Source organism: Gadus macrocephalus, chromosome 20 (assembly GCF_031168955.1).
Source record: "Gadus macrocephalus chromosome 20, ASM3116895v1".
In the NCBI taxonomy this organism is placed as follows: domain Eukaryota; kingdom Metazoa; phylum Chordata; class Actinopteri; order Gadiformes; family Gadidae; genus Gadus; species Gadus macrocephalus.
The window spans coordinates 2,870,400-2,893,771 of record NC_082401.1 but is presented as its reverse complement, the minus strand read 5'-3'; the positions used below and the strand labels follow the sequence as shown (position 1 = coordinate 2,893,771).

General features: G+C 42.0%; 3 protein-coding genes and 1 long non-coding RNA gene across 5 annotated transcripts in view; 2 read left to right on the top strand and 2 right to left on the bottom strand.

Annotated features, from left to right (window-relative positions):
- The window catches only part of hsf2bp (heat shock transcription factor 2 binding protein), a 110,005-nt gene that overhangs the window by 65,227 nt on the left and 21,406 nt on the right, over positions 1-23,372 (top strand). The gene's annotated exons all lie outside the window — the stretch shown is intronic.
- LOC132448952 (uncharacterized) lies at positions 899-9,204 on the bottom strand. Its single transcript, XM_060040510.1, has 4 exons — positions 7,884-9,204; positions 6,665-7,744; positions 6,302-6,470; positions 899-1,497 (listed from the first exon to the last, which is right to left on the bottom strand). The coding sequence occupies exons 1-4, from the start codon at positions 8,086-8,088 to the stop codon at positions 1,365-1,367; spliced, it is 1,587 nt and encodes a 528-aa protein (XP_059896493.1). The 5' UTR covers positions 8,089-9,204; the 3' UTR covers positions 899-1,364.
- On the bottom strand, positions 12,992-13,841 carry LOC132448960 (piggyBac transposable element-derived protein 4-like). Its single transcript, XM_060040531.1, has 2 exons — positions 13,754-13,841; positions 12,992-13,469 (listed from the first exon to the last, which is right to left on the bottom strand). The coding sequence occupies exons 1-2, from the start codon at positions 13,783-13,785 to the stop codon at positions 13,028-13,030; spliced, it is 474 nt and encodes a 157-aa protein (XP_059896514.1). The 5' UTR covers positions 13,786-13,841; the 3' UTR covers positions 12,992-13,027.
- LOC132448970 (uncharacterized) lies at positions 13,884-14,307 on the top strand. Its single transcript, XR_009523471.1, has 2 exons — positions 13,884-13,965; positions 14,176-14,307. It is a non-coding gene; the product is annotated as an uncharacterized LOC132448970 (long non-coding RNA).

The following is a 23,372-nucleotide window of genomic DNA, read 5'->3' as shown; positions in this document are numbered from 1 at the left end:
CCCACTCTTCATCGATGTAATGTGCCGTTACGGTGACATAGGAGTCAGTGGCGCGAGACGTCCAACCATCAACTGTAATAGCAACTCTTTTGGCATTGCTCAACGATTTAGCTATTTCATGCCTCACTTTTTCATACAGAAGAGGGATTTCTTTATCTGTGAAAAGCTTCCTATTCGGGATGTGGTACCTCGGCTCCAGAATGTTTAGGAGGTATTGGAAGCCCTAGTTTTCAACAACACTGTAAGGCTGAATATCTTTGCAAATAAAGAAGGCAATGGCTTCGGTTATTGCCTTTGATCGAGCTGAGTTGGTAGCCAGCGGGGCATGAAAAAAGGTGGAAATACTTTGCGCAGGTGTACTTGTTGAGGCAGCCACTGTGTAGCCATAGATGAATCGGAGGATGAGGCAGACGTCTCACCATGTCGCCTCTTCAGGTGAGTACCTAAATTAGTCGTGCTGCCTGTGTACTTTATGGCAGCACGACATATTTTGCATATTGCATGGGTCTTATCCAATTTTCCATCTTTCTTTGCAAAGCCAAAGTTTTGCCAAACCTTGGACTTATTGCAAGCTTTAGGGACGTATAACTCCTCATCAGCCATTGTAACTCTCCCGAACACTCCTTCAACTCGCGCGATACTTGGCCGCGACACTTCACGAGAATCTGCCACTGACAGCAGTGGAGATGAGAGCGCGTTTAGGAAACAGTTAGAGAGGGGGAATCTAGAAATATACAATTGTACCGGATTATACCGATGCAAAATTTTTAGGTACGATGCATCGCGGTTCATCCCACATTGTATCCGATGCACCCATTTTTGATCCGGGCCATCGCATCGTGAGCTTTTATGACGATGCATCGGTGCGAACCGGTGAATCTTCCCATCCCTAATAAGCAAGCATGGCTCAAAAAAGAGAATCAAAATTGTAACTATCTTAGAATGAAAAAGAGCATAGAAAAAAAAAGAGTTTAACATTGTAATCAATTCCATTTACTGATGGTTGGCCAGCGTAAGTACTATGTACCAAGTACTATGGGGCGTTCAATTGAAAGCACTATGTTAAATCCACATACTTCATCTACAGCAAGCCCAATTGGAACAAAACAGTGAGGTTAATTAAATGTATCATAATAAACTGTTCCAATTTCAAAACCAGTGTAGTAAGCGGAACACACTTTACTTACACAATGTAACAAGATACCTTTACACTTAAGTGAAAGTACAAAACCAGTGCAGTAACGCTGAACATGTACAAAGTGTACCAGACAAATTTTTTTCTTGTAAAACTTAACAAAAACACAACACTATATCTGCAGTGTGTATAACATCGAGTGTACCTTTTATCATATTGTCCCTCAACTTCACTGGAAGGTCCACTCATGGTCAGCCAGGTCTGAGATCAGAGTGAGGACTCTGGGATTGACTGAGAACACTTTTCTCTTCTTGTTCCACTCGACTTTGGTGCCGTTCTCAGGATTTATTGAAAAGAAACACCTTTAAGAAAGAGAGAGAGAAAACATCTCAGGTGGGATATCTTATGCCTTGTATTTTCTAATGTTAAATAAAAAGAAAGGGTAACACTTTACAATAAGGTACGCAAAAACTTGTGTAGTTATTGAGGAACAAATGAGTAACGAATGATGAACGACCAGGGCCCTAACTGGGGCCCTAACGGGGCCCTAACAGGGCCCTAAGTTACTGGTAAACAGACTGGGGGACTAATGTATTCATTAGTGAGTAACGAATGATGAACAACCAGGGCCCTAACAGGGCCCTAAGTGACAGTTACTCAGTAACTACTGAGGAATTACTGGTAAACAGACTAGGGGACTACTGTATTTGTTACTGAGTATCGAATGATGAACAACCAGGGCCCTAACTGGAACCCTAACAGGGCCCTAAGTGACAGTTACTCAGTAACGAATACATTAGTCCCCCAGTCTGTTTATCAGTAATTCCTCAATAGTTACTGAGTAACTGTCACTTCCTCAGTTAGGGCCCTGGTTGTTCATCATTCACAGTAACGACTTTATCAGCAAGTACATAACAGCCCAAATGCCTGATCCAAACACACACCCAGACTCAGTAACGAATAGAGTAGTCCCCTAGTCTGTTTACCAGTAACTCTTCAGTAGTTACTGAGTAACTGTCACTTAGGGCCAGGCCCGGTTCCAGAACAGAATGCCTTGGGGTGCATCTGAGATTACAGGGGGTGCACCAGTACTATACAAACCAGCTACCCAGCTTCAGTTCAGACTTCGCTTTTTTACACACAGGCCTTTCTACCATAGACAAGCACTTCTGCGTAGTTCTGCTGACATGTTGGGACAACAAAAAATTACTGTGCTTAAAAGATGGTATCATATCATGTCTTGTGATGTGGAGAACATTTCAGCTGCAACATTAGCTTATTGATATCTTAGATAGCTTTGAATATGAGATAGGTTTTTGATATGTGTGATGTGTAAAAAAGAACAGAATTCTACACAAAAAAAAAAACATGTGACTGCAATTCAAAAATAACGTTTATTTTTTATAAATTGGGGCAGGATATTTGACAAAACAAATAATTGTACATTGCCACTTAAAAATAAAACAGATTTTAGCTGAACAAGGAAAGAACACTTTCAGACTTTGAACTTTGTCCAAAAAGTAATCAGTATAATTCTTAAAGTTAACATAACAGTAAATAAATACAATAAAAATAAATATGGGTTCTTATGAACATGATACATTTAATACATTAATAAAATGAGCTGTTGTTGACATATATGAACAAATAATTGTACAATGTCATTCAAATTGTAACAACTACCAGTATGTAGACATCAGGCTGTCAGCAGCCATTTTCTCAAACTGTCCCAGGTTCCAAGACATGGGCACACTTGATCCACCAGGGGGCACAGGATCCTTGTTGGACGGTCAAAAGTCAAAGGTTAAATTATGTACATAACAAATTGTACATTATTATATTTAATACAAACGAGGTATTCCCCCCTCAGTAGAATAAAATGACTAACATTACCCAACAACTATAGCAGTGTAGGATACATAATCATGTTAAAATAAACATAATACTTGATACAATAAAATCTGAAATGTGATTACAAAACATATTTCTTACCCTCAGAAGAGCTGCAGCCTCCTTGAAGCTGTGCTGAATCTTCTTAGCAGCGTCTCTTTCCACTCTCCAGTTAACTTCTTGGTGAGGTCCTTCTCCACAGCAATCTGGATGAGACAGGCTTTTCTTTTGTGGAGCATGCTCCTTCTGTGTTCACTGAACACATTTTTGAGAGTTGAAAATGAATTTTCACATGTTGCAGTTGATGAACCGAAGGTAAGGCTCAGCTTGAGTGTTTTTAGCACAGTAGGCATGGCTGCTAGAGGCTCACAGTATCGTATCAAAATGTCCTGTGTAGTCCAGTTTTCATTTGATTTGGCCATTTCGTCCTGCAGAAACTGCTGTGCTACAGCAAACTCAGCTTCCTTCATCTCTGTGCCTGTTAGGTCAAGCAGTGGTCTCACTTTGTTTGTGTTCAGGAAATCTTCACTCCCTGGGTGTAAGGTGCACAGGGCCTGCACCAGTTGGCTGTTTCTTACGCTGAATCTTGCTTTAATCTCTCCCACTACAGCATCCAAAGTACTGAAATACAGTCTTTTACACCCAGTCCTCTCTTCCGCTTCCTTTTGACGGTGACCAACTGTGGTGTCCACCACATAGTCACTCAAGTGGCTCAAATTTCTTGGTCGTTTCTGTGGGGGTGCTGCTGCAGGAGGTTCTGTGGTCTGTCTGTCTTGAGAGAATTTCTCCCAAAATGTGTCAAACTGAGTATCACATCTCAGCTTCTCAACACACACCAAGGCACTTTGGACCAGTCTGACACCAGTGTAGAGGTCTGTGGATTTGGCTTGGAGTGCAGTGTTGGGAGGATCAAGCAAACTCAATATTTGATGCGTCATGCAGGCAATGAACAGGAAGCTGGGCTGGGTAATGGCCTTCAAAAGCCCTGTGGCCTCCATTCGCACCTCTGCTGCACTGGTTTGGGTGCTTTCGATCCCACGAAGCAAGTGGACAATGTTGTCAATTGATTTCAGGATCACCGTCACTGTGGCCAGGTGGCCTGTCCACCGTTGCTCAAGCAACCTCTTCAACTTCTCGCCCGTGTACACTGCAGCCACTGTAGGTTTCTTGAAGTACTTGTAGAGTGAGGTGCATACACTGAAAAAGTTTTCCAGTGCGAAATCAGAAGACATGGCGTGCACCACAACCAAATGCAACTGATGATTAAAGCAGTGTACGTATGGCACCTCTCTCTGCAATTCTTCCTGCACGATTTTCTGCATCCCTCCGTGTACTCCAGACATGACACTTGCCCCATCGTAACACTGACTGAGAACCTTCGCTGTATTTAGCCCAATGTCTCTCAACTGTGCCAAAACCTGCTGAGTCAGAGACTTGGCATCACATTGTTTGGTAGTGGCCATTGAGACAAGTCGCTCCCTTACAGTGTTGCTCGTGTCCACGTAGCGAAGCACTATGGATATATTTCCGCAGCCAGTGGGATCTTTGGTGCCATCAACCTTTAATGTGTACCAAGCCTCTCCTATATCTTTCACTATTTCCTCTGTGATGATTGTACTCATGATTTCAATAATTTCATTTTGGATGTGATGTGATGTGTATGTGGCATTCGCAGGGATGGTGCTAAAAATCCTAGCAAGGTCCTTGTCCTTTTTAAGGGTGTAGTCCATCAATGCAAGAAAAATGCCACTGCCCACCTCACCTCTTGCATCCAAAGCATCATCTGAGCCACGAAAAGGCAGCTGGTTTAAAGCTATAAATTGAATGATGTCAACAATAGCTGCTACATAGGTGCGGTTCCTCTCCAGTTGTGCTGTATTTACAAGTGTGGAGATCTCTGTACCAGTCACACTCCTTGTACGCCTCTCCTTCCACAATGCCACTGACTTCATGTGCTCTTTGCTGGACTCGTGCCTTCCCAGCCCCTTTCCACGTACAAGAGCATGGCGCCAGTTGTTGTAGCCAGTCATGGTGAAAGCATCGGTGCTGTTTATATTTGACCCAAAGTTTCTGCAGGCATAGCAGAAAATTGAATCTTTCTCACACGAATACTCTAGCCATTCTCTAGCAGCAAACCACGAGCTGCAAAAGGACCGCTTTACCCCACTGTACAGGCGAGTCGGATATGTTTTAAGAAATACCTGGGTAGGCTGTGTTGATCCGAGATCCCCTGGCACTTGCGGGCCGCCAACGTGTGGCAGTGACGAAGCCGAAGGCTGCTTGTCCGGGAGTGAGGGCGGCGCCGGCAAAGGCAGCGAGTCGGGCAGGATTGAGCTGGCGTTGCTAGTGCTAGCCTCCACAACGGTTATAGCGCTGACGTTGACAGAAGCCAAAGTAACGTCAACTGTTCCGGCTGCCGCGTGACCCACATTGTCTCCATCCTCCTCCCTGCTCTGGTTAATGTCTTCTGCTGTGTTCTTTTTTAGCCATTTTCGGATATCCATTGCTAAATGGGTATCCAACGGATATATCTGTTGCTGCCGAAGAAGTTCAACGTCACTACCGTGCGCGCCATAGATATACTATGGGTGCGTGCATTTTGCAAACGACGCCGGCATGACACACGATGCCGGCCGGCGGCCAATCACAGCAGCGCTGATATAGAGCGACAACATTGCGACCTCGAGTGTGATATTGCTTTATACAACAGTATAAAGCAAAATATATACTAGTAAAATGTACTGTTAATAATAATAATTGACAATAGATTGTGATTTGTTTGTTTATTTAATCATATAAACGAATGAAATTGCTTCCGGCAACAAAAGTAGATCCCCACTGAGCGGACTGTTGCCAAGCAACATATAAACAAAACACCATACATACATGCGGAGTGATTTTGTCAGTTTGGTGAACAGTCAGAGTGATTTCGGATGCTCATATCTCAACGGTATTTAATGGAAATTGTCACAAGTTTCATTACAATTTGTTTTGTGAGCAAGTATTTTATTATTTTTATCATATTTATAAAAAAAGAAATCTTTTTTATTTTTTTTCAATTGAGGGTGCAAAAAAATGTTTTGGGGGTGCAATGCATGCTTATGCACCCCCGTAGAACCGGGCCTGCTTAGGGCCCTGCTAGGGCCCCGTTAGGGCCCCAGTTAGGGACCTGGTCGTTCATCATTCGTTCATCATTCATTACTCATTCGTTCCTCAGTAACTACACACGTTTTTGCGTACCTTATTGTAAAGTGTTACCAAAGAAAGAAATGTTACCGTTGGAGGAACTCCAGTGTAGACCGTAGATCCACCGGGTAGTGTATGTTCAGGCAGTAGTAACTGCCAAACATCAGGCAGATGGCAGATGTGAAGGAAGTGATGTGGTCATTGACGACCTTTCTGTCGATGCTCAACATAAATGTCTCAGAGGCAAAGCAGGAGGACCCTAAGAATAAACATGAATAAAAAATTTACTTCAATGATAATGACAAGGGCTTCAATAACAGCCATAAATTCAAATTAGCTAGTGTCTAAAAGTGGGCTAAAAGCTAACATGAAAATAAACAAGCCAAGTACAAGTACAAGTGGGTGTTAGTATACCGATAGAGAAAGCTTGCAGGTTTGGTTCAGTTTACTTACCACACACAATAAGGCAGGGTGTTGGTGGCACATTCTCCATCTGAACCTCCTCAGCAAGGCTTGTCTTCTCAACGTAATGGAACAGATGCTGTTCCTTCTCATCAAAATGAGCCATTAAAAGAAGCACCATCTGTATGACCTCTTCTGAGCAACCAGTGGACTGGCCTCTTTCAGTTTCAAGCTTAAGAAGAGCATCCAGAACTTGTTTGTGTTTATGTGCATCAACACGTTTGAAGAAGTTTAAGAGACGTGCCCCCTTTTTGTCCACATTGGCAAGGAAGGACACAATCAAACTCACGCCAGTCAGTTCCTGGAAGTGTGCTGCCATACCAACTTCCTTAAACAAAAATGGCCAATCCTGGCTTAATTTCTGGATGCTAGCACCATTATTGATCTCTTTACGCTGCGTGAAATATGTGGACTTGATTAAGTCTTTCACAACATCTGAATTGTAGTTCATATCTTCAAATGTCTTCATTTTTTCTTTTTTTTCTAGCTGACTCTCCACAGTCTCAGGGAGTGGCAGATGTTTCGGCATCCAGTTGACACAGCCATAGGTGTCTTGAACACTGGCTCTTTGTTCAGCTGATATTTCATCTGTGTCATCATCTGATGCTGCTTTGCGTTTCTGTATCTTTGGTGTTTCAGGTCGTTTGACATTTTCAACTCTTGACTGGAGTTGCTTTGCCAGGGAATGATATCCAAGTCCAATAACATCACCATCAATCACATCTTGAAGAGACTTTGGATACCTGGCCACCATCCTTTTTGCTATCTCTGTGGTGTTGTGTTTGGTTGGATTCTTACAAATCTTGATCATCTCAGAGACCACAATCCTTATCATTTCTCGTCGTAGTTTTGGACTTGGTCTTTTCTGTCTTTCCAAACTCTGTAATATCTCTTCAGAGAGCTTCTGCCATGGTATCTGAAAATTGTCTATCCAGTTTGGCGCAGGTCGATAACTTCCTGAGGGTGATGATGTAGCTGTGGATGATGTTGGTGAGGGAGTGACTGAGGACAGAGAGGATTGGAGAGACACTGGAGGGGAACATGCCGGGGCTGGAGTTGGAGTGAATGAGTCTGTAAAAGTACAACAAAAGAGAAATCATTAAACCTTTAATGTTTTTCTATTCTTAAAGAAATTATTAAACTATTACATTACTTGTGCAGTCCTGTAAGAGAAGTGTGCTGTGTAGTGGTGTCAATGTTTTACACTCACCCTTTTGGGCCCAGGCAGCAACCAGTCTTCTGGCTTGTATGGGCTTTAATACTGGCAGCAAGTCTCCCTCTGCAATGTACTTCAAATCATCTGTTGTTACTGCACCAAGTGTCTTCAAAGCATCTTCTACTGACTTGACAACTTGATCAGGAAGATCTGGAAGCACTGCTGCTATGGCATTGCTTATCTGCAGTGATTCAGCCATATCTGTAAAGACAGACCAAATTATCTGGCCTGCTGATTCAGTGTGACAAGAGACTGTGCTTCAATGGGACAATATGGTATCCATTGTTTATGTAATATGATAAAGGCCACATGTCAATTAGTTCACTAACAAGTCTGCATTCTAATCTTCCAGTGTTTTTTACACAGTACATGTGGTAGTGTGAAAGAAATTCCCCATCATACACTCTCATCAGAAAATGAAGTGCAAAATCATCTTTCACAAGAATGAGGATGATTTCACCAAACTCCACTGAATCATCATTCTTAGTGACAACAAATTGGCCCTTTCTGTAAATTATCCCATTATACTGCACATCACCAGGATTTTTTGTATTTCTTTCAGTGAAGCCAAAATGGAGAATTGTGCCTTTAACTTGCTCACTGTAAAGCTCTGAGTAAAATGGTGATCCATCTTTTATTTGCAAGGCTGGAGGACTCACTGACCCAGCGGAAAGAAAGGCCTGAAACATTTGATGCCTCTCTGAAAGAGTCAAACACAGATTTTTGAAATTCTTCAGATGCCTTGTACATCTTTTGAAGCAACTATGTTTGCTCTCAAAACGCATTGCCCATACCCTCATGAGTGGGCCAAATTTCAGGATCAGTCCTGGATAATGCCGCAAAAAATGGTGTTTAGGTCTCAAGTTGATTTCTGGAAGTAGTGCCTTCCTGGTTTCCAAATATTCTTGGATGAGAACATCTAGATAGGCAACCTGAGCCTTGGAAATTTGCTGAGCACAAATCAGGTCAACAATGTCCTTAAGCTGCAAAATTAACTGCCACACATTATCTTCGGGGTCCTGCACTTTGTCTCCAATTATCAGAGGCAACAGTCTCAAGAAGTTCCAATTTTGGACAACATGTCCAATCAGTTTCAGTGTGTGAGGACTGACCTCACAAGGTTTGGAGGAAGCATCTGTTGCTTTGTATTTTAACTGCTTGATTCGCCTGTTCAAAATTGTGTAGGTGAACCATTTTTTTTTTTTGATGGAATACTTGAGGTAAAGAGCAACATCGTATGAGAGGACACCCTCAAAGATGTCATGACCGAGACAGGGGGGCAGGCCAGGTGAACAAACATCAAAGTTTTGTAGAGTATTAACCTCTTAAACCCGAGCGCCCCCGGGGGCGGGGGCAGCTGCGCCAACGTGTGCTGTAAACAGCTGTAAACAGCACCACCATGCTCCAACATGTCCATGGTGCATACCCACGTAACGGGAAGAAGCTCGGCTAAAAGCCCATGATAACCATTTTTACCTAAACAAAATACAATTCTAACACCAAGCAACTAAATGAGCCCATAGTAAAACACGCAAAACGTGCATGCGCTCATACTGACCGCCGCCGATTTCGCTACTTCATGCCACCCGAACAAACTATATGTCATATGAAAGCTGAGGCTTCACAGATTCCAATGATATAACGGGCATCACTCTACGACGAAAACTCACTGAACTAGCAGCCAAAGAAGAGCAAAATAAATAAACAAATAAAAAACGTTATACAATGTGATACTTTTGATTGGTGAATAGTGTTTTTTTACATGAATTTGGGTCCCTCGATTTGACTGTCCCTCGACTCTATTGGCTCTAACGGTTCGATAGAGGGGTCAATCATCCAAATTGACCAATGGATACCCAAGATATCTTCCAGGGTTTGACTGGAAGGTCAGCATAATTCGCGCCAGAAGCGCCGAGGACTTTCTGAGCGCTCTTCAGACACTCCGGCTAGATAGAGACATACGCTCCTACTACACGCTTATTACTTCGTTTGCATTTCTAGTTAGCTGGTAGTTAGCTAGTTATTTTGTATTTTCTTGCATTGTTTGTTATTATTTTAAAATAAATAATGGCAGGCAGGAGAAAGACCTATACTTTTGCGGAGGCATTCGCTATCATTAGCGACAGTGGGGCTACCGTAGTCCCTCTTGAGTCGTCATCTGACGTCAGTGACTTGCTGTTGCCAGAACTGGACACGGACAACAGTGATTCAGAATATCGAATTCCATCACCTGAAAGGTATGTAATCTCTGTTATCGATTACTTATTGATTTGGTGTCATATTAGATATTATCTATCTATCGATCACCCTACTCACTCTACTCATTCCACACACTCACTTCCGGTACTCTTTGCCTTATATTTATATTTATGATATTATTTGCATCAATTATCATCATCAATATATTGTACATAGTTTATTTGATACTATCTCTATCCTTTCTTCTCTTTATTCATTTTTGCATTGTTGAGAGGACCTAGCAAACCAAGCATTGCTTTGTAAGTGATAAATAAACTTGGATTTGATTTATTATCCTGCAATGAATTTAGTAAATGCACACACTCAAACTGGTGCAAACTGGATTGTTAGTTGACTTCCCCAGTACATGTCTTGTTTACCCCAACATATTGTTACTTGTCTGTTTGAAGTTACATTATTTTCTTTCTTCTTCTTGGGTTCCACAGTGATGATGATGCTGATTATGAGCCAACTTCATCGACTACTCCTGCTCCAGCGTCAGCCCACCCACCTCTGTTTATATATATATGCATATATATATATATATATATATATATATATATATATATATATATATATATATATATATCTTTATCCCCAGTGATTGTAGTTTTTAGCTGTGTTTTTACCTTTGTTTTTACAGTTTGGTTTTATTATATGTTGTTCTCAAATATATCTGCTCCAGTTGGAGTCAAACTTCATTTCGATTGTATGGTTTTCTTTGACTGGGAAAATGTATAGAGGTCTGGGTGAAATTTCAAAACTGTCAAAACTGTTGAATTTGGATGGAATGAATACCTATAGTGATATGTCAGTGAAATAAAATTAGTTTTACAGTCTGGTACCTTAGAAAGGTCAAATGGCACTGATGGTGCCCAAAAGTGCCCAAATGGCACCATTTAGTCCGTCTGGACCTACCTGTACTAAAACCTCTCTAAAATCACTTTATTCACTTTATTAGCATTTATCCTGGAACAGGGTACTCATCAGATGTTGTTACATGTTTCCCTAAAGGTTTTGGGCTACTATCCCATAGTTTCAAGGTGGTATTCACTCTAAATAATGTGTTTTCTCTAGGCGGAAATTAAAAATTGACATTTCTTACTATGTTCTAGCTGAATTTACTCTGACACAGTAACATCTATATTGATTCTGACACTTCTGAAGCCACCTCACAGGTGTTACCTTCCTTTTGAAACCAACTTTATTTATGTAGCCCTTGTAGTTGTGGAGGCATACTCTATTCATTATGGGCATGTCATTTCGGGCAGGAGGCCTGTGAAATAGGCCTAGGGCTTAACAGGTTAAATAGTGACCTAAACTTTATCCCTTGTACTTGTGGAGAATCCTCTGTCTCCAGCTGTTCAATGGCAGAGCTGTACGTTTCTGGAGTCCGCTCCAGTCTACAGATGTTAGGATCAGCACCCTGAAGTTCAGTTCGAGAAATCAAACAATATCTGCAGAAGTACTGAGATGAACTGAAATTTTCTGTGAAACCACCAATGGCGTGAGAGCCCAGGTTGTCTCCAGCAATGCAGTAGAGAGCTCCCTTTACTACAAGTTCATCTCCCATTGTTATCCCATTTTCCTCCAGTTCTTTCAGATCAGTAAGGAGTTCAGAAAAAACCTTGGCCTGGCCAAATTCCTTAAAATCCTTCTCTCTACACAATAAAACCAGCAGCATGTGGTCAACTCTTTATCGTACATGGGGGGGCATGTTGGGAAGAGAGAAGTACACAGCTAAAACCTTGTGCTTCTTTTTTGCAGATCCCAATGGGTTCACAACTTCGAATGCATCCTGGTACAAAACCAGCTTGAGACAACTTGGGTTTTCCTGAAAAAATGTGTTTGACATAAACACCTTACCATCACAACAGTCAGAGAGAACATCTGTTTTGGAAACATTATTATGATCCACTGACATGAGGCCCTGCCAAAAACTGGACTCCTGCATACCCTTTAAAGTCTTAAGCACAGGAATATAATAGGCACACCTCTCTATCCTGTTCTCATCTCTGCCCAACAAGATTTTTTTGGGCTCCACATATTTGAACATGTCTTTAAAGCACTGGGTTCTTGAGTAAGCAGTTCTCATTGGCCCTGTGTGGCAAGCTGTAAACAGGTCAGATTGTTTGATTGTGTCACTAATTTTTACAATGTCTTCATCTGAAACGGACATATCTTTTAGAAGCAAGTTTAGACGATTCAAAGTATATGTCTGTCCCAACTCATGTATATTCTGTATTTCTTCAACAATGTTTTGAATGGTAGACACTGGAAGAAGATGCTGTCCCTGTAGTTTCATGTAAAACATACATATATTTCTCAGATACAGGTCACAGAAATTAGACCCATCCCCTACAGTGTCATCAGCATCTGACACACTGGCAGGTTCCTGTATGGTAGCAGTTGTAGTGGGAGTCTCACAGTGTGTATCTTGGATTGATGCACAAATCACATGCCAATGCCCAATGTCTGTGCTTTCTGGACATGTGAGAGGTAAAAGACGTTTTTCCAGTGAACACACTTTTGCATCCTCTCACTGGGCAAGCGACATGACACCCTTCTGCTATGTGCTCCTTTAACCCATTTATGCCTAAAACGCCTGCTAAAAACGCCTGCTAAAATCCTATGCTATTCTAGGAAAAAGAACCTCATTTCCTGAGGTTTTTCTGAGAAAATAGTAAGAATTGTCAACGTCTACATAAACCTTAATATCTAAGCCTCTGGAGCACCTAGAAACATGAAATAAAAAGCATTTTAAAGGTAAGAACTACAGGTTTTATTAAAACATGCTCCCTGAGCACAACCATAACAGCAACATTTTAAAAACACTCAAAACAAGATTAAGAAGAAAAAAACAGTATAAATCGATGATATAAAATACAACAAATAACATTTTAACCAAAGCATTGTAAAGGCACACCCCTGACCTGCAGATCCAGCAACAACTTCACGCTGGTGTAAAAGTTGTCCATGTAAACACACAAGTTTGACCCAAAATACGGTTTAGCCAGGTCTGACACAATCCGGTAAGCCAGGCCTGTCTCGGTCTTGCCTGCAATGGCCCCTGTGTAAACTTGAAAATTGTTTACGTAGCCTGTATTGCTCTCTGCCATGACCCACACCTTTATCCCCCACTTCACCGGCTTCATGGGGAGGTACTGCCGGAAGGCAAGGCGTCCCTTGTATTTTACCATGGACTCATCCACGCTCACAAACCCATTGACCTCATAGAGGGCCTGGAACTGATGCAAGAGGAGGTCCATGAACCGCTGGATCTTCCACAGCTTATCGGATTTATCCAAGGCAGGGTCCAAGTTATCTTCTAGATGGAGATATCTGAAAATGCATATATGACAAAGAATTTGAGCCTGACATTTATTTCCATCATTGTGATTATTTGTATTATGTTATTTATAGTATTTATATTCATAATTGTATTACTATTTATTCATTATTCCATTATTGTATTTATAACTAACATCATTGTATTTATTCAATATCAACCATCATCACCATTAGTAATTGCTATAGCACCACTATCATTACTGGCCATTCCGTTTTCTAAGAGAAGAGAATGGAACTCGGAAGAGAGCACAAGAAAAGAAAACATAAATATTTACCTCCAGATCATGTCGAAACGGTCCCTTGACATTTGTTTGGTAGAGCCACTTAGTTTGCCTCCAGTAATCAGTAGTTTGCTTTAAAATTCCAAAGCAAAGACACAGCCCGAGGAATGTTTTAATTTCTGTTTTCGGGACCGGGGTCCACTTGAGGTCGTGGGGGTCTGAGCTCGTACCTGTTGCGCGTACCGATTCGTTTCGGTCAATAACGTGTCCCACAGCTGATCGGTAAAGATCCTGGAAAACACATCGAGTGGGCTAGCATCCAAGGGGATCGGTTGTTTCAACCCCGGTGTGCGAGAGAATGTCTTTGTTTTCCGAGGCTGGTAATTGCCGGTTCTCCAGTCCACCTGGAATCCCCGAAAGTCATCCTCCTCCTCTCCTTCGGTGTCCAAAAATTCCCACTTCTGTGCCCGATCCAGTGGATCAACCGGCACAAAATCATTCTCGTCCTCATTCTCATACTCAAATCCCTTGAATTCTATGACAATATCACTGCCATCGCTATCAAAATCCTCCATGTTCATTGCTACTTCTCGGTCGCCAGCTAGACGCGTCGCTAAAAACAAACATAGAATATCGCGTGGCTATATGATTGATTGACGTGATTTTCAGCCAACCAAAGTTCGTTTTGGTGGTCTCCTGATCTTTACCAAAGCCTTAAGACCCACCCCATGTGTATTTTTAACCAACCAGAGTGAGTTATATGCTGCATTCGTCATGAAAACAGCACGTGTACAAAATGCTGCGCTACGCAGCAACCGGCAGGAAAGGCTATGTTGCGCTACGCAGCAACCGGCAGGAGGGGCCATGCTGCGCTACGCAGCATCCGGCGCCAATGGGTTAAAGGGACTCTCACCTTTGTTGCATTTGAGAATTACAGCGCATTCAAATCATCCCGCCTTCCTCCAATGCCCCACCCCCTAAGCGTTATACTTAGTACAAAACTAAGCGTTATTTTACAAAAGTACAAAAGTTCTAGACTCCCAGTAGCGGGACAACGTCGCGTCCGAAATGTGTCCCGTAATCGGACTGAGTGTGGCGGTTGGTTGCCAACGGTCTGGAGGTCTTCCTGGAGCTCCAGAGTAGCGGGACAACGTCGCGTCTGAGTCCGAAATGGGTCCCGTAATCGGACTGAGTGTGGCGGTTGGTTGCCAACGGTCTGGATGTCTTCCTGGAGCTCCAGAGTAGCGGGACAACGTCGCGTCTGAGTCCGAAATGGGTCCCGTAATCGGACTGAGTGTGGCGGTTGGTTGCCAACGGTCTGGATGTCTTCCTGGAGCTCCAGAGTAGCGGGACCACGTCGCGTCTGAGTCCGAAATGGGTCCCGTAATCGGACTGAGTGGTGCGGTTGGGTGTCAACGGTCTGGAGGTCTTCCTGGAGCTCCAGAGTAGCGGGACAACGTCGCGTCTGAGTCCGAAATGGATCCCGTAATCGGACTGAGTGGTGCGGTTGGGTGCCAACGGTCTGGAGGTCTTCCTGGAGCTCCAGAGTAGCGGGACAACGTCGCGTCTGAGTCCGAAATGGGTCCCGTAATCGGACTGAGTGGTGCGGTTGGGTGCCAATGGTCTGGATATCTTCCTGGAGCTCCAGAGTAGCGGGACAACGTCGCGTCTGAGTCCGAAATGGGTCCCGTAATCGGACTGAGTGGTGCGGTTGGTTGCCAACGGTCTGGAGGTCCTGAGAATCATCCAGGGGAGCGGGACCACTTGGCTTCTGAGGCCGAATCGGGTCCCCTTGTCGGACTGAATGGTGCAGTTGGTGGCCAACAGTCTGGAGGTCTTCCTGAGGCTCCAGAGGAGGGTAACTCTGTGAGTCTGAGTCCGAGATGAGTCCCCTAATCGGACTGAATGGTGCAGTTGGTGGCCAACAGTCTGGAGGTCTTCCTGAGGAGGGTAACTCTGTGAGTCCGAGTCCGAGGTGAGTCCCCTAATCGGACTGAATGGTGCAGATTCAGTACGCCGTGGACCACTTTGGTCTGCCACGTCAGTTGCTACTGTCGCTACTCGCTACTGTCTGCCGCGGAATCAAAACAAACCCTCTAGTTGAGGACGCGCCTTGATGACGCGGGCCCGAATGCACCACAAGAAGCAGACGGAAAACCTTATATATCCATGCAGCAAACAGACAGGTCTGTCGGCCAATAAGGTCCTTCGGTCCGAAGAATTTTATTGGTTGAAGTTTTCACTAAATATTATGAGAGTAAAATAATTGTTTGTTTTTACTCCTGGTGGGTCTGTCTTGCATATTAGAGTGTTATTACCTTATTAATACCAATTTAACCTTATCCAAAAAAAGTGTAAAAATGCAACAAAGGTGAGAGTCCCTTTAAGTGAGCAACCAACAGTTTAGTTCCCTCACACTGGCGTTCACAAAGTGAGACGGTGCATTTTAATGGCGTTACGGTCACATTCTGAGCAACGGTTGATGTACTGTTGTGGTGGCGATAGAAGTGCGACTTTAGAGCTGTATAGCCTGAAAACACCTGCTTACAACTTGCTCCAACACATTTAAAAATATGTCGGGGTTCATTGCGGTGCAGTTTGCAATGCAAAACATATGCTTTTAAAGACTGAACGTTTTCTCCACATATGTTACAAGAATACATCTTCGATGGACAAATACGCCGTCATATCCACAATAAGCTTCAGCACATAGACGGATCCTGCTTTAGCCCGCCAGGTGGGTAGACTCACACGCAAGATAACCACGCACATAGACGGATCCTGCTTTATCCCGCCAGGCGGATAAACCCACACGCAAGATAACCGCAGGCTCCAGCACATAGACGGATCCTGCTTTATCCCGCCAGGCGGATAAACCCACACCGCAAGATAACCGCAGGCTCCAGCACATAGACGGATCCTGATTTATCCCGCCAGGCGGATAAACCCACACCGCAAGATAACCGCAGGCTCCAGCACATAGACGGATCCTGCTTTATCCCGTCAGGCGGATAAACCCACACGGCATTTTTCAAAAGCAGTCAAACTAATGTCTCCTAAACACGTCTGCACATATATAACATGCGTTTCCGGGCTGTTCTGAAAGTCTTATGTAGCTAAAGGTAAAGCTATGGGGACATTAACACAATGTTAACTGTCTGTAATGCAACCCTCTTGATAAGCTGAATAAACACAATTCAACTAACGCCTTGATTTACATACCGAGGTAACTGAAAAACAGCTCCAACTTCTGGCTGAGGCAAAGTCATAAAAAGTCGCTGATGAAATTTAACTTCACTCCGATGAAGACCGTCGATTTGAACGGGTGAAGTCCGAAACGAAGTTAACCAGCTCCGGAGATGCTCGGAGTACAGCCAGGAGTCAGATACAGTGCGCTGATTGGCCTATTTAAAACTCGGCGTGTTAATGTCAACCGTCGAGGGGAAATAAAACTTCTACATCATATTATTTATATCAGTTTCGATATAATTCGTTTTAAAACCATTCCCATAATTTGAGATGCTTTTAAATATAGCAGTATTGAAAAGCTATTAAAATCCATCTGGTGTTTTCAGATGCTTTTAAAATCATTAAAATGGTTTTCCTTACATAAATTGATTTACCTCTGCAACCCTCTTGATAAGCCGAATAAACACAATTCAACTAACGCTTTGATTTACGTACCGAGGTAACTGAAAAACAGCTCCAACTTCTGGCTGAGGCAAAGTCATAAAAAGTCGCTGATGAAATTAAACTTCACTCCGATGAAGACCGTCGATTTGAACGGGTGAAGTCCGAAACGAAGTTAACCAGCTCCGGAGATGCTGGAGTACAGCCAGGAGTCAGATACAGTGCGCTGATTGGCCTATTTAAAACTCGGCGCGTTAATGTCAACTGTCGAGGGGAAATAAAACTTCTACATCATATTATTTATATCAGTTTCGATATAATTCGTTTTAAAACCATTCCCATAATTTGAGATGCTTTTAAATATAGCAGTATTGAAAAGCTATTAAAATCCATAAGATGTTTTCAGATGCTATTAAAATCATTAAAATGGTTTTCCTTACATAAATTGAATTTACCTCTGGACCATATTTTTTAACATATTCTTCCCGTAGAAATGAAGGTATGATTTTGCTGAATGTTTCTCAGTTCTATACTGTAAATTAAAATGTAAACATCAGCAAAATCTTTAGTTTAGGCAGAATAATGCCGTTAATTTTACGATAATTACTCTTTTGTGACTTTACAGGATTTTTCCATGAATTGTACCCTTTTTTTAAATTTCCGGAAATTTTCTGTGTTATCTACATATTACGACTGTAAAAATTAAAGTTATGTATTGTTTCTTGATTTACGGTTACTCAATGTTTTTACTACGGTGATATACTATTTTAGATTTTACGGCCTTTGATTGCTGCTATTTGACCGTTTTTTACCGTGATTTCTACTGACTTTTTTTACAGTGTATGTTGTTTGGCCTGCTGCTTTAGATTGCTGTGCAAAAAAAGCACATCATTCACTGTTGACGGTTTTAGTTGACTCCTCCGCTCCTGAATAACATATCCAGCACCAGAGAAGTCTCGCTCACGATCGCAAAACCTGCGTCCGACCCGCGCTGTTCCGGCGTCCGACCCAACCCGCACCCGTGTCCGACACGGTACATTATTTTTCAACCGTTTCATCCAAATTGTGCGGGTCACCCATCGGGTACCCGAACCCGGTTTATGTGCCATAAAGGGCTTTTCACACGGGAGGCGTTTGTCGCTCCTGCTGCATTCTCAATGGAGAGGCGAGCTGGCAGAGAGGAGGCGCAGCTTCCTGTCAAGCGGCACGACTAGCGGGCGCACTCCCATGAAACTGTCGATTCCGTGCTCGTCTAACGCATACTCGCGCACGCAGAAACAGTTGGTATAGATGAGAATCACAATAAAATGTGACACTGAATATGAAAATGCACATTGTAATTTCTGCATCTTTTATCAAAATATGTGTGAGTAATACAGTGAAAATAAATTAGAAAATCACATTGGCATGTTGATTTACGGTGTGTGACCCTAAAATTTTCAGTCAGGGGCCACAGTGCTCCTAGTGGCAAATCTTTAACGAGTAGCTAAGCAAACTCTGAATGGTCAAAAACCTCGCACCACCATAGTGAAACTTGCCCCATTGAATGTCAGATCTCTCTTAAAAAAAACTTTTTTAATCAACGATCTTATTTGCTCTAATAACCTTGATTTCTTGCTCCTAACTGAGACTTGGCTAGACCTGGCTAACAATGTGTTGACCCTTATTGAATCAGCAACCCCAAACTACAATTTTATGAGTACAATCCGTGAAAACAAAAAAGGAGGTGGAATAGCCACAATTTTTAATGCATCTTTTCAATGCAGACAGTCATTATTCTGTGACTTTGTTTCTTTTGAATGCCTGAGCACAATTATTAAGGGTTCTCCTCACAGGGTAGCCGCGGGTTCTTAAAAGTCTAAAAAATAAATTAAGGCCTTAAAAAGTCTTAAATTGCGTTACCCAAGTCTTAATTTTTTAAAGATGGTCTTAAATTTCCTACTAGGATATGTTTTCGTAGTCATAGGGGGCGTTTTGCGTAACGTCAGAGAACGTCTCATTTATTGGAGCATGCGCGAACAATACTTTGGGTTTTCGCACCGGCAATCTCAACACATAATCAGTCGAGAGGAGGCGCCACATCATGGGGAAGCAGGGCTCTCAAGTCTCACGCATTTGGCGTGAGACACGCAATTCGACCCATGCACACGCTCACACGCCACACTTCGTATTTCTCACGCAGAGAAATTACCAGGATAGCGCCCACCAACTTGCGCCACTATTAAACAGTGGAACAGGTAGGAATCAAATGGGTTCCCCTTACGAAGGGTGACCAGACGTCCTCTTTTGCCCAGACATGCCCTCTTTTTGAGACACTTATAAAAATAAATGTGTCCGGGCGGAATTTCAAAATCGTCCGGGATTTTATTAAAGCCTCATACATGTTCACATTGAATTTGCGTTGCGTTCCTCTGGGTCGGTCACAAACTACTTAAGCTACGCCCTCCCCACCTCAGTTATGTTCGCTTTGCATTGCTGGAAGTGAGTAGGGGGAGTGGTTAAGTAGAGCCTTCAGATTGGACGGTTTGACTTTAGAGTTACCGTCATGTTTTGTATATATTTTTTTTGTTGCCATTATTGTTTTATAGGGACAAACATTAACAAATTTCTCCTACAGGGGATTGATAAAGTTCTATCTATTGAACAGAAAGAAACACTTGGTAATACTTTACACACTTTACCACATCATTGGCCTACTGAATGCCACAGATATATTTTAAGCATTGGACTGAATGCCACATAAATATATAATTATGTTTTTGCACGTTTACAACGTTTAAAAGTTCAGGGAAAAGTATAGCCTCTACTGGTGTTGCTTAGGCCAATATCCTTTTGAGGCAGTGTTGTTTCCGAATATTAGTGTTAAGGGCCAATAATGCTTACTATCATACATTAGTCACCATGTCTGTGGACGGGTTAGGGTTCGGGCTGGCTCCATACATTACGAAGGAGTTAGTAAAAGAGGTCAACGAGGCAAGTGGTGGATTCATTGAAATGGTTGAGGAAATTTGAATGCTGAGAAACTACAGCAATTTGAAAAGAGTTTGTTTGTTTATATTTTATATTGTGTGTTTAAACCAAAAATACAGCTACACTTTCACACCATCACTTTGTGTATTGTTTTTTTAATCTTTTATTATCATTTCTGGGTAGGCCTCTAGACTTTGAGTTAGGCCCTCAGTTTGGCTCTTTGATTGGTGAGTGCACACTTATCCTTTGGCACATTCATTAATGTATTGACATGAATGTTTCATATGTTCCAAAAAAACATGAATAACATATGCACGACCGCGTTTTACGACTGCTTAATGGGTGCGATGTAGGTCTTAATTTTCATTGAAGTGGTCTTAAAAAAGTCTAAAAAAAGTCTTAAATTTAGGTTGATCAAACCTGGGGAAACCCTGCCTCAGATTCTATTACTGATCATTTACAGGCCACCAAAGCACTCTCCAGGAGTTTTTCTTGAAGATCTAAGTGAACTACTGTTTTTTTATAGTATGACTGTGTCATATCTGGGATTTCAATCTGCATGTTGACAATCCGGAAAACAGCTATGCCATTGAACTGCTCTCATTACTTGACACATTATACCTAACACAACATGTAGAGGGGCCAACACACTCCCTTGGTTATACACTTGACCTGGTCATCACAAAAGGTGTTGATATTTCGTTAACTGTTAGGGACTTAGCATTGTCTGATCATTCCTGTATTTTCTTTGATGTATCCATGTCCCCACAAAAGTCCAACAGCTCTGTGATGATAGGGAGGAGAATGATCAATGATCACACTAATGTTCTCCTTGAACAAGCGTTTGTCTCACAGCTTTCGAGTCCTACATCAAACTCAGTAGATGACGTGATGGATAATTTAAATTCACGAATGTTAGAGATTATGGATGATAAAGCCCCACTAAAACTTAAAAAACTTAATAGAAAACAAAAAGCCCCATGGAAACAAAACCCAACAGTTAAGCTTTTAAGGAGAGAGTGTAGGAAGGCTGAAAGACAGTGGCGCAAAACCAAGCTCCCTGTACACTACATAATATATAAGGAGATGCTTCGAAATTTTAATACTGAGACGTATACAGCAAGAAAGTTGTTCTTCTCCAACATTATAAACAGGAACTTGAACAACCCTCGAGTCCTGAAAAACTGAGCAATCCCCCCCCTCAACTAGGACCTGAGCTCATCTCCACCAGCAGGTGCAATGAGCTTGCTTCTTTTTTTAAAACAAAAATTAATCAGATCAGACTAAACATACTCTCTCAAACTCGTATCACTCAGCAACCAGAAATAATAACCATAAAGACTGGAACAGTAAACCTGATGTCCGATTTCAGCATGATTGACTCTGAAACTCTGAAACGGTACAAAGCCTCAGCTCCTCCACGTGCACACTAGATACTCAGCCCACCATCTTTTTTAAATCTGTCCTTCACCTACTAACGCCAGATCTGCTTAAAATCATAAATTCAGACGGGCATTTTCCCCAAATCCCTAAAGACTGCTATTATAAAACCACTACTTAAAAAGAAAAACCTAGATAAATCCATATTAAACAATTACAGGCCCATATCCAACCTACCGTTCATTGGCAAAATTATTGAAAGAATTGTTTTTTAATCAACTAACCTCTTTTCTAACGCTCAACAACTGCCTTGACAACTTTCAGTCAGGTTTTCGGGCCGACTACAGTACCGAAACAGCTCTGGCCAAAGTCACAAGTGACATTCGGCTAAATACAGATTCAGGCAAGTCATCAATCCTAGTACTGGACCTCAGTGCAGCCTTTGACACTGTGGACCACAGTGCTTCAGCGACTTGAGCACTGGGTTGGCTTCACTGGTGTTGTAATCAGTTGGCTAAAATCCTACCTATTCGACAGGAGCTTCTCTGTTACAGTTGGAAACTGTTCCTCAGCATCTACATCTCTGATCTGTGGAGTTCCCCAGGGCTCAATCTTGGGTCCACTATTATTTAACCTTTACATGCTGCCTCTTGGTCAACTTATAAAGAAGAACTCAATCGCCTACCACAGTTACGCTGATGACACTCAAATCTATCTACCGCTAATGCCCAATGACTATACCCCCGTTGAAAGTCTCTGTCATTGTATTTATGAAATAGATAAATGGATGTCACAGAACTTTTTATAGCTCAACAAAAACAAAACTGAGGTGGTAGTTTTTGGAAAGAAGGAGGAAAGGCAAAAGATCTCTGCCTTACTTGAAAGGAAAGGCCTAATAGCAAAAGATGTGGTAAAAAACCTAGGTGTCCTTATAGATAACAACTTAAATTTTAGCAGTCACGTTAAATCAGTCACAAAATCTGCATACTTCCATCTTAAAAATATCAACAAACATAGAGGACATATTTCAAAGGAGGATCTGGAAAAAATCATACATGCATTCATCACTAGTAGGATTGATTATTGTAATTTACTTTTCACAGGACTTCCCAAAAATTGTATAAAACCACTTCAAATGATACAGAATAGTGCAGCCAGGGTCCTCACTAAAACAAAAAGGAGAGATCACATCACCCCAATTTTAAAGTAAAAATTAGTTGCAGAATTGATTTTAAAGCACTTCTGCTTGTTTTTAAGTCTTTGAAGGGGGTTGGGCCAAACTACTTACATGACATGTTTAAAGAATATTCCCAAATAAGGTCCCTTAGATCACAACATAAACAATTACTACGGAAACCGACTGTCAGAACAAAGCAGGGTGAAGCAGCTTTTAGCCACTATGGTGTCCATCTCTGGAACCAGCTTCCAGAGACCATCAAAAACTCCAACAAGAGTTAATACCAAACTCTTTTTAGATGCTTTCGGCAGTTAATGCACATTGTTTTTTTTATATCTTTTCTATTTTCTCTTTTACTTTTAAATTCACTCTTTGCTGTTGGTATTCCATGTATATTTTACATTTTACTTTTGCTAAAGTTGTGTATGGTTCCAAATTTGTATCTTTATTTTATTATTCATTTTATTTTTCATTTTGCTTTTGTGTGAAGCACATTAAATTGCCACGTGTATGAAA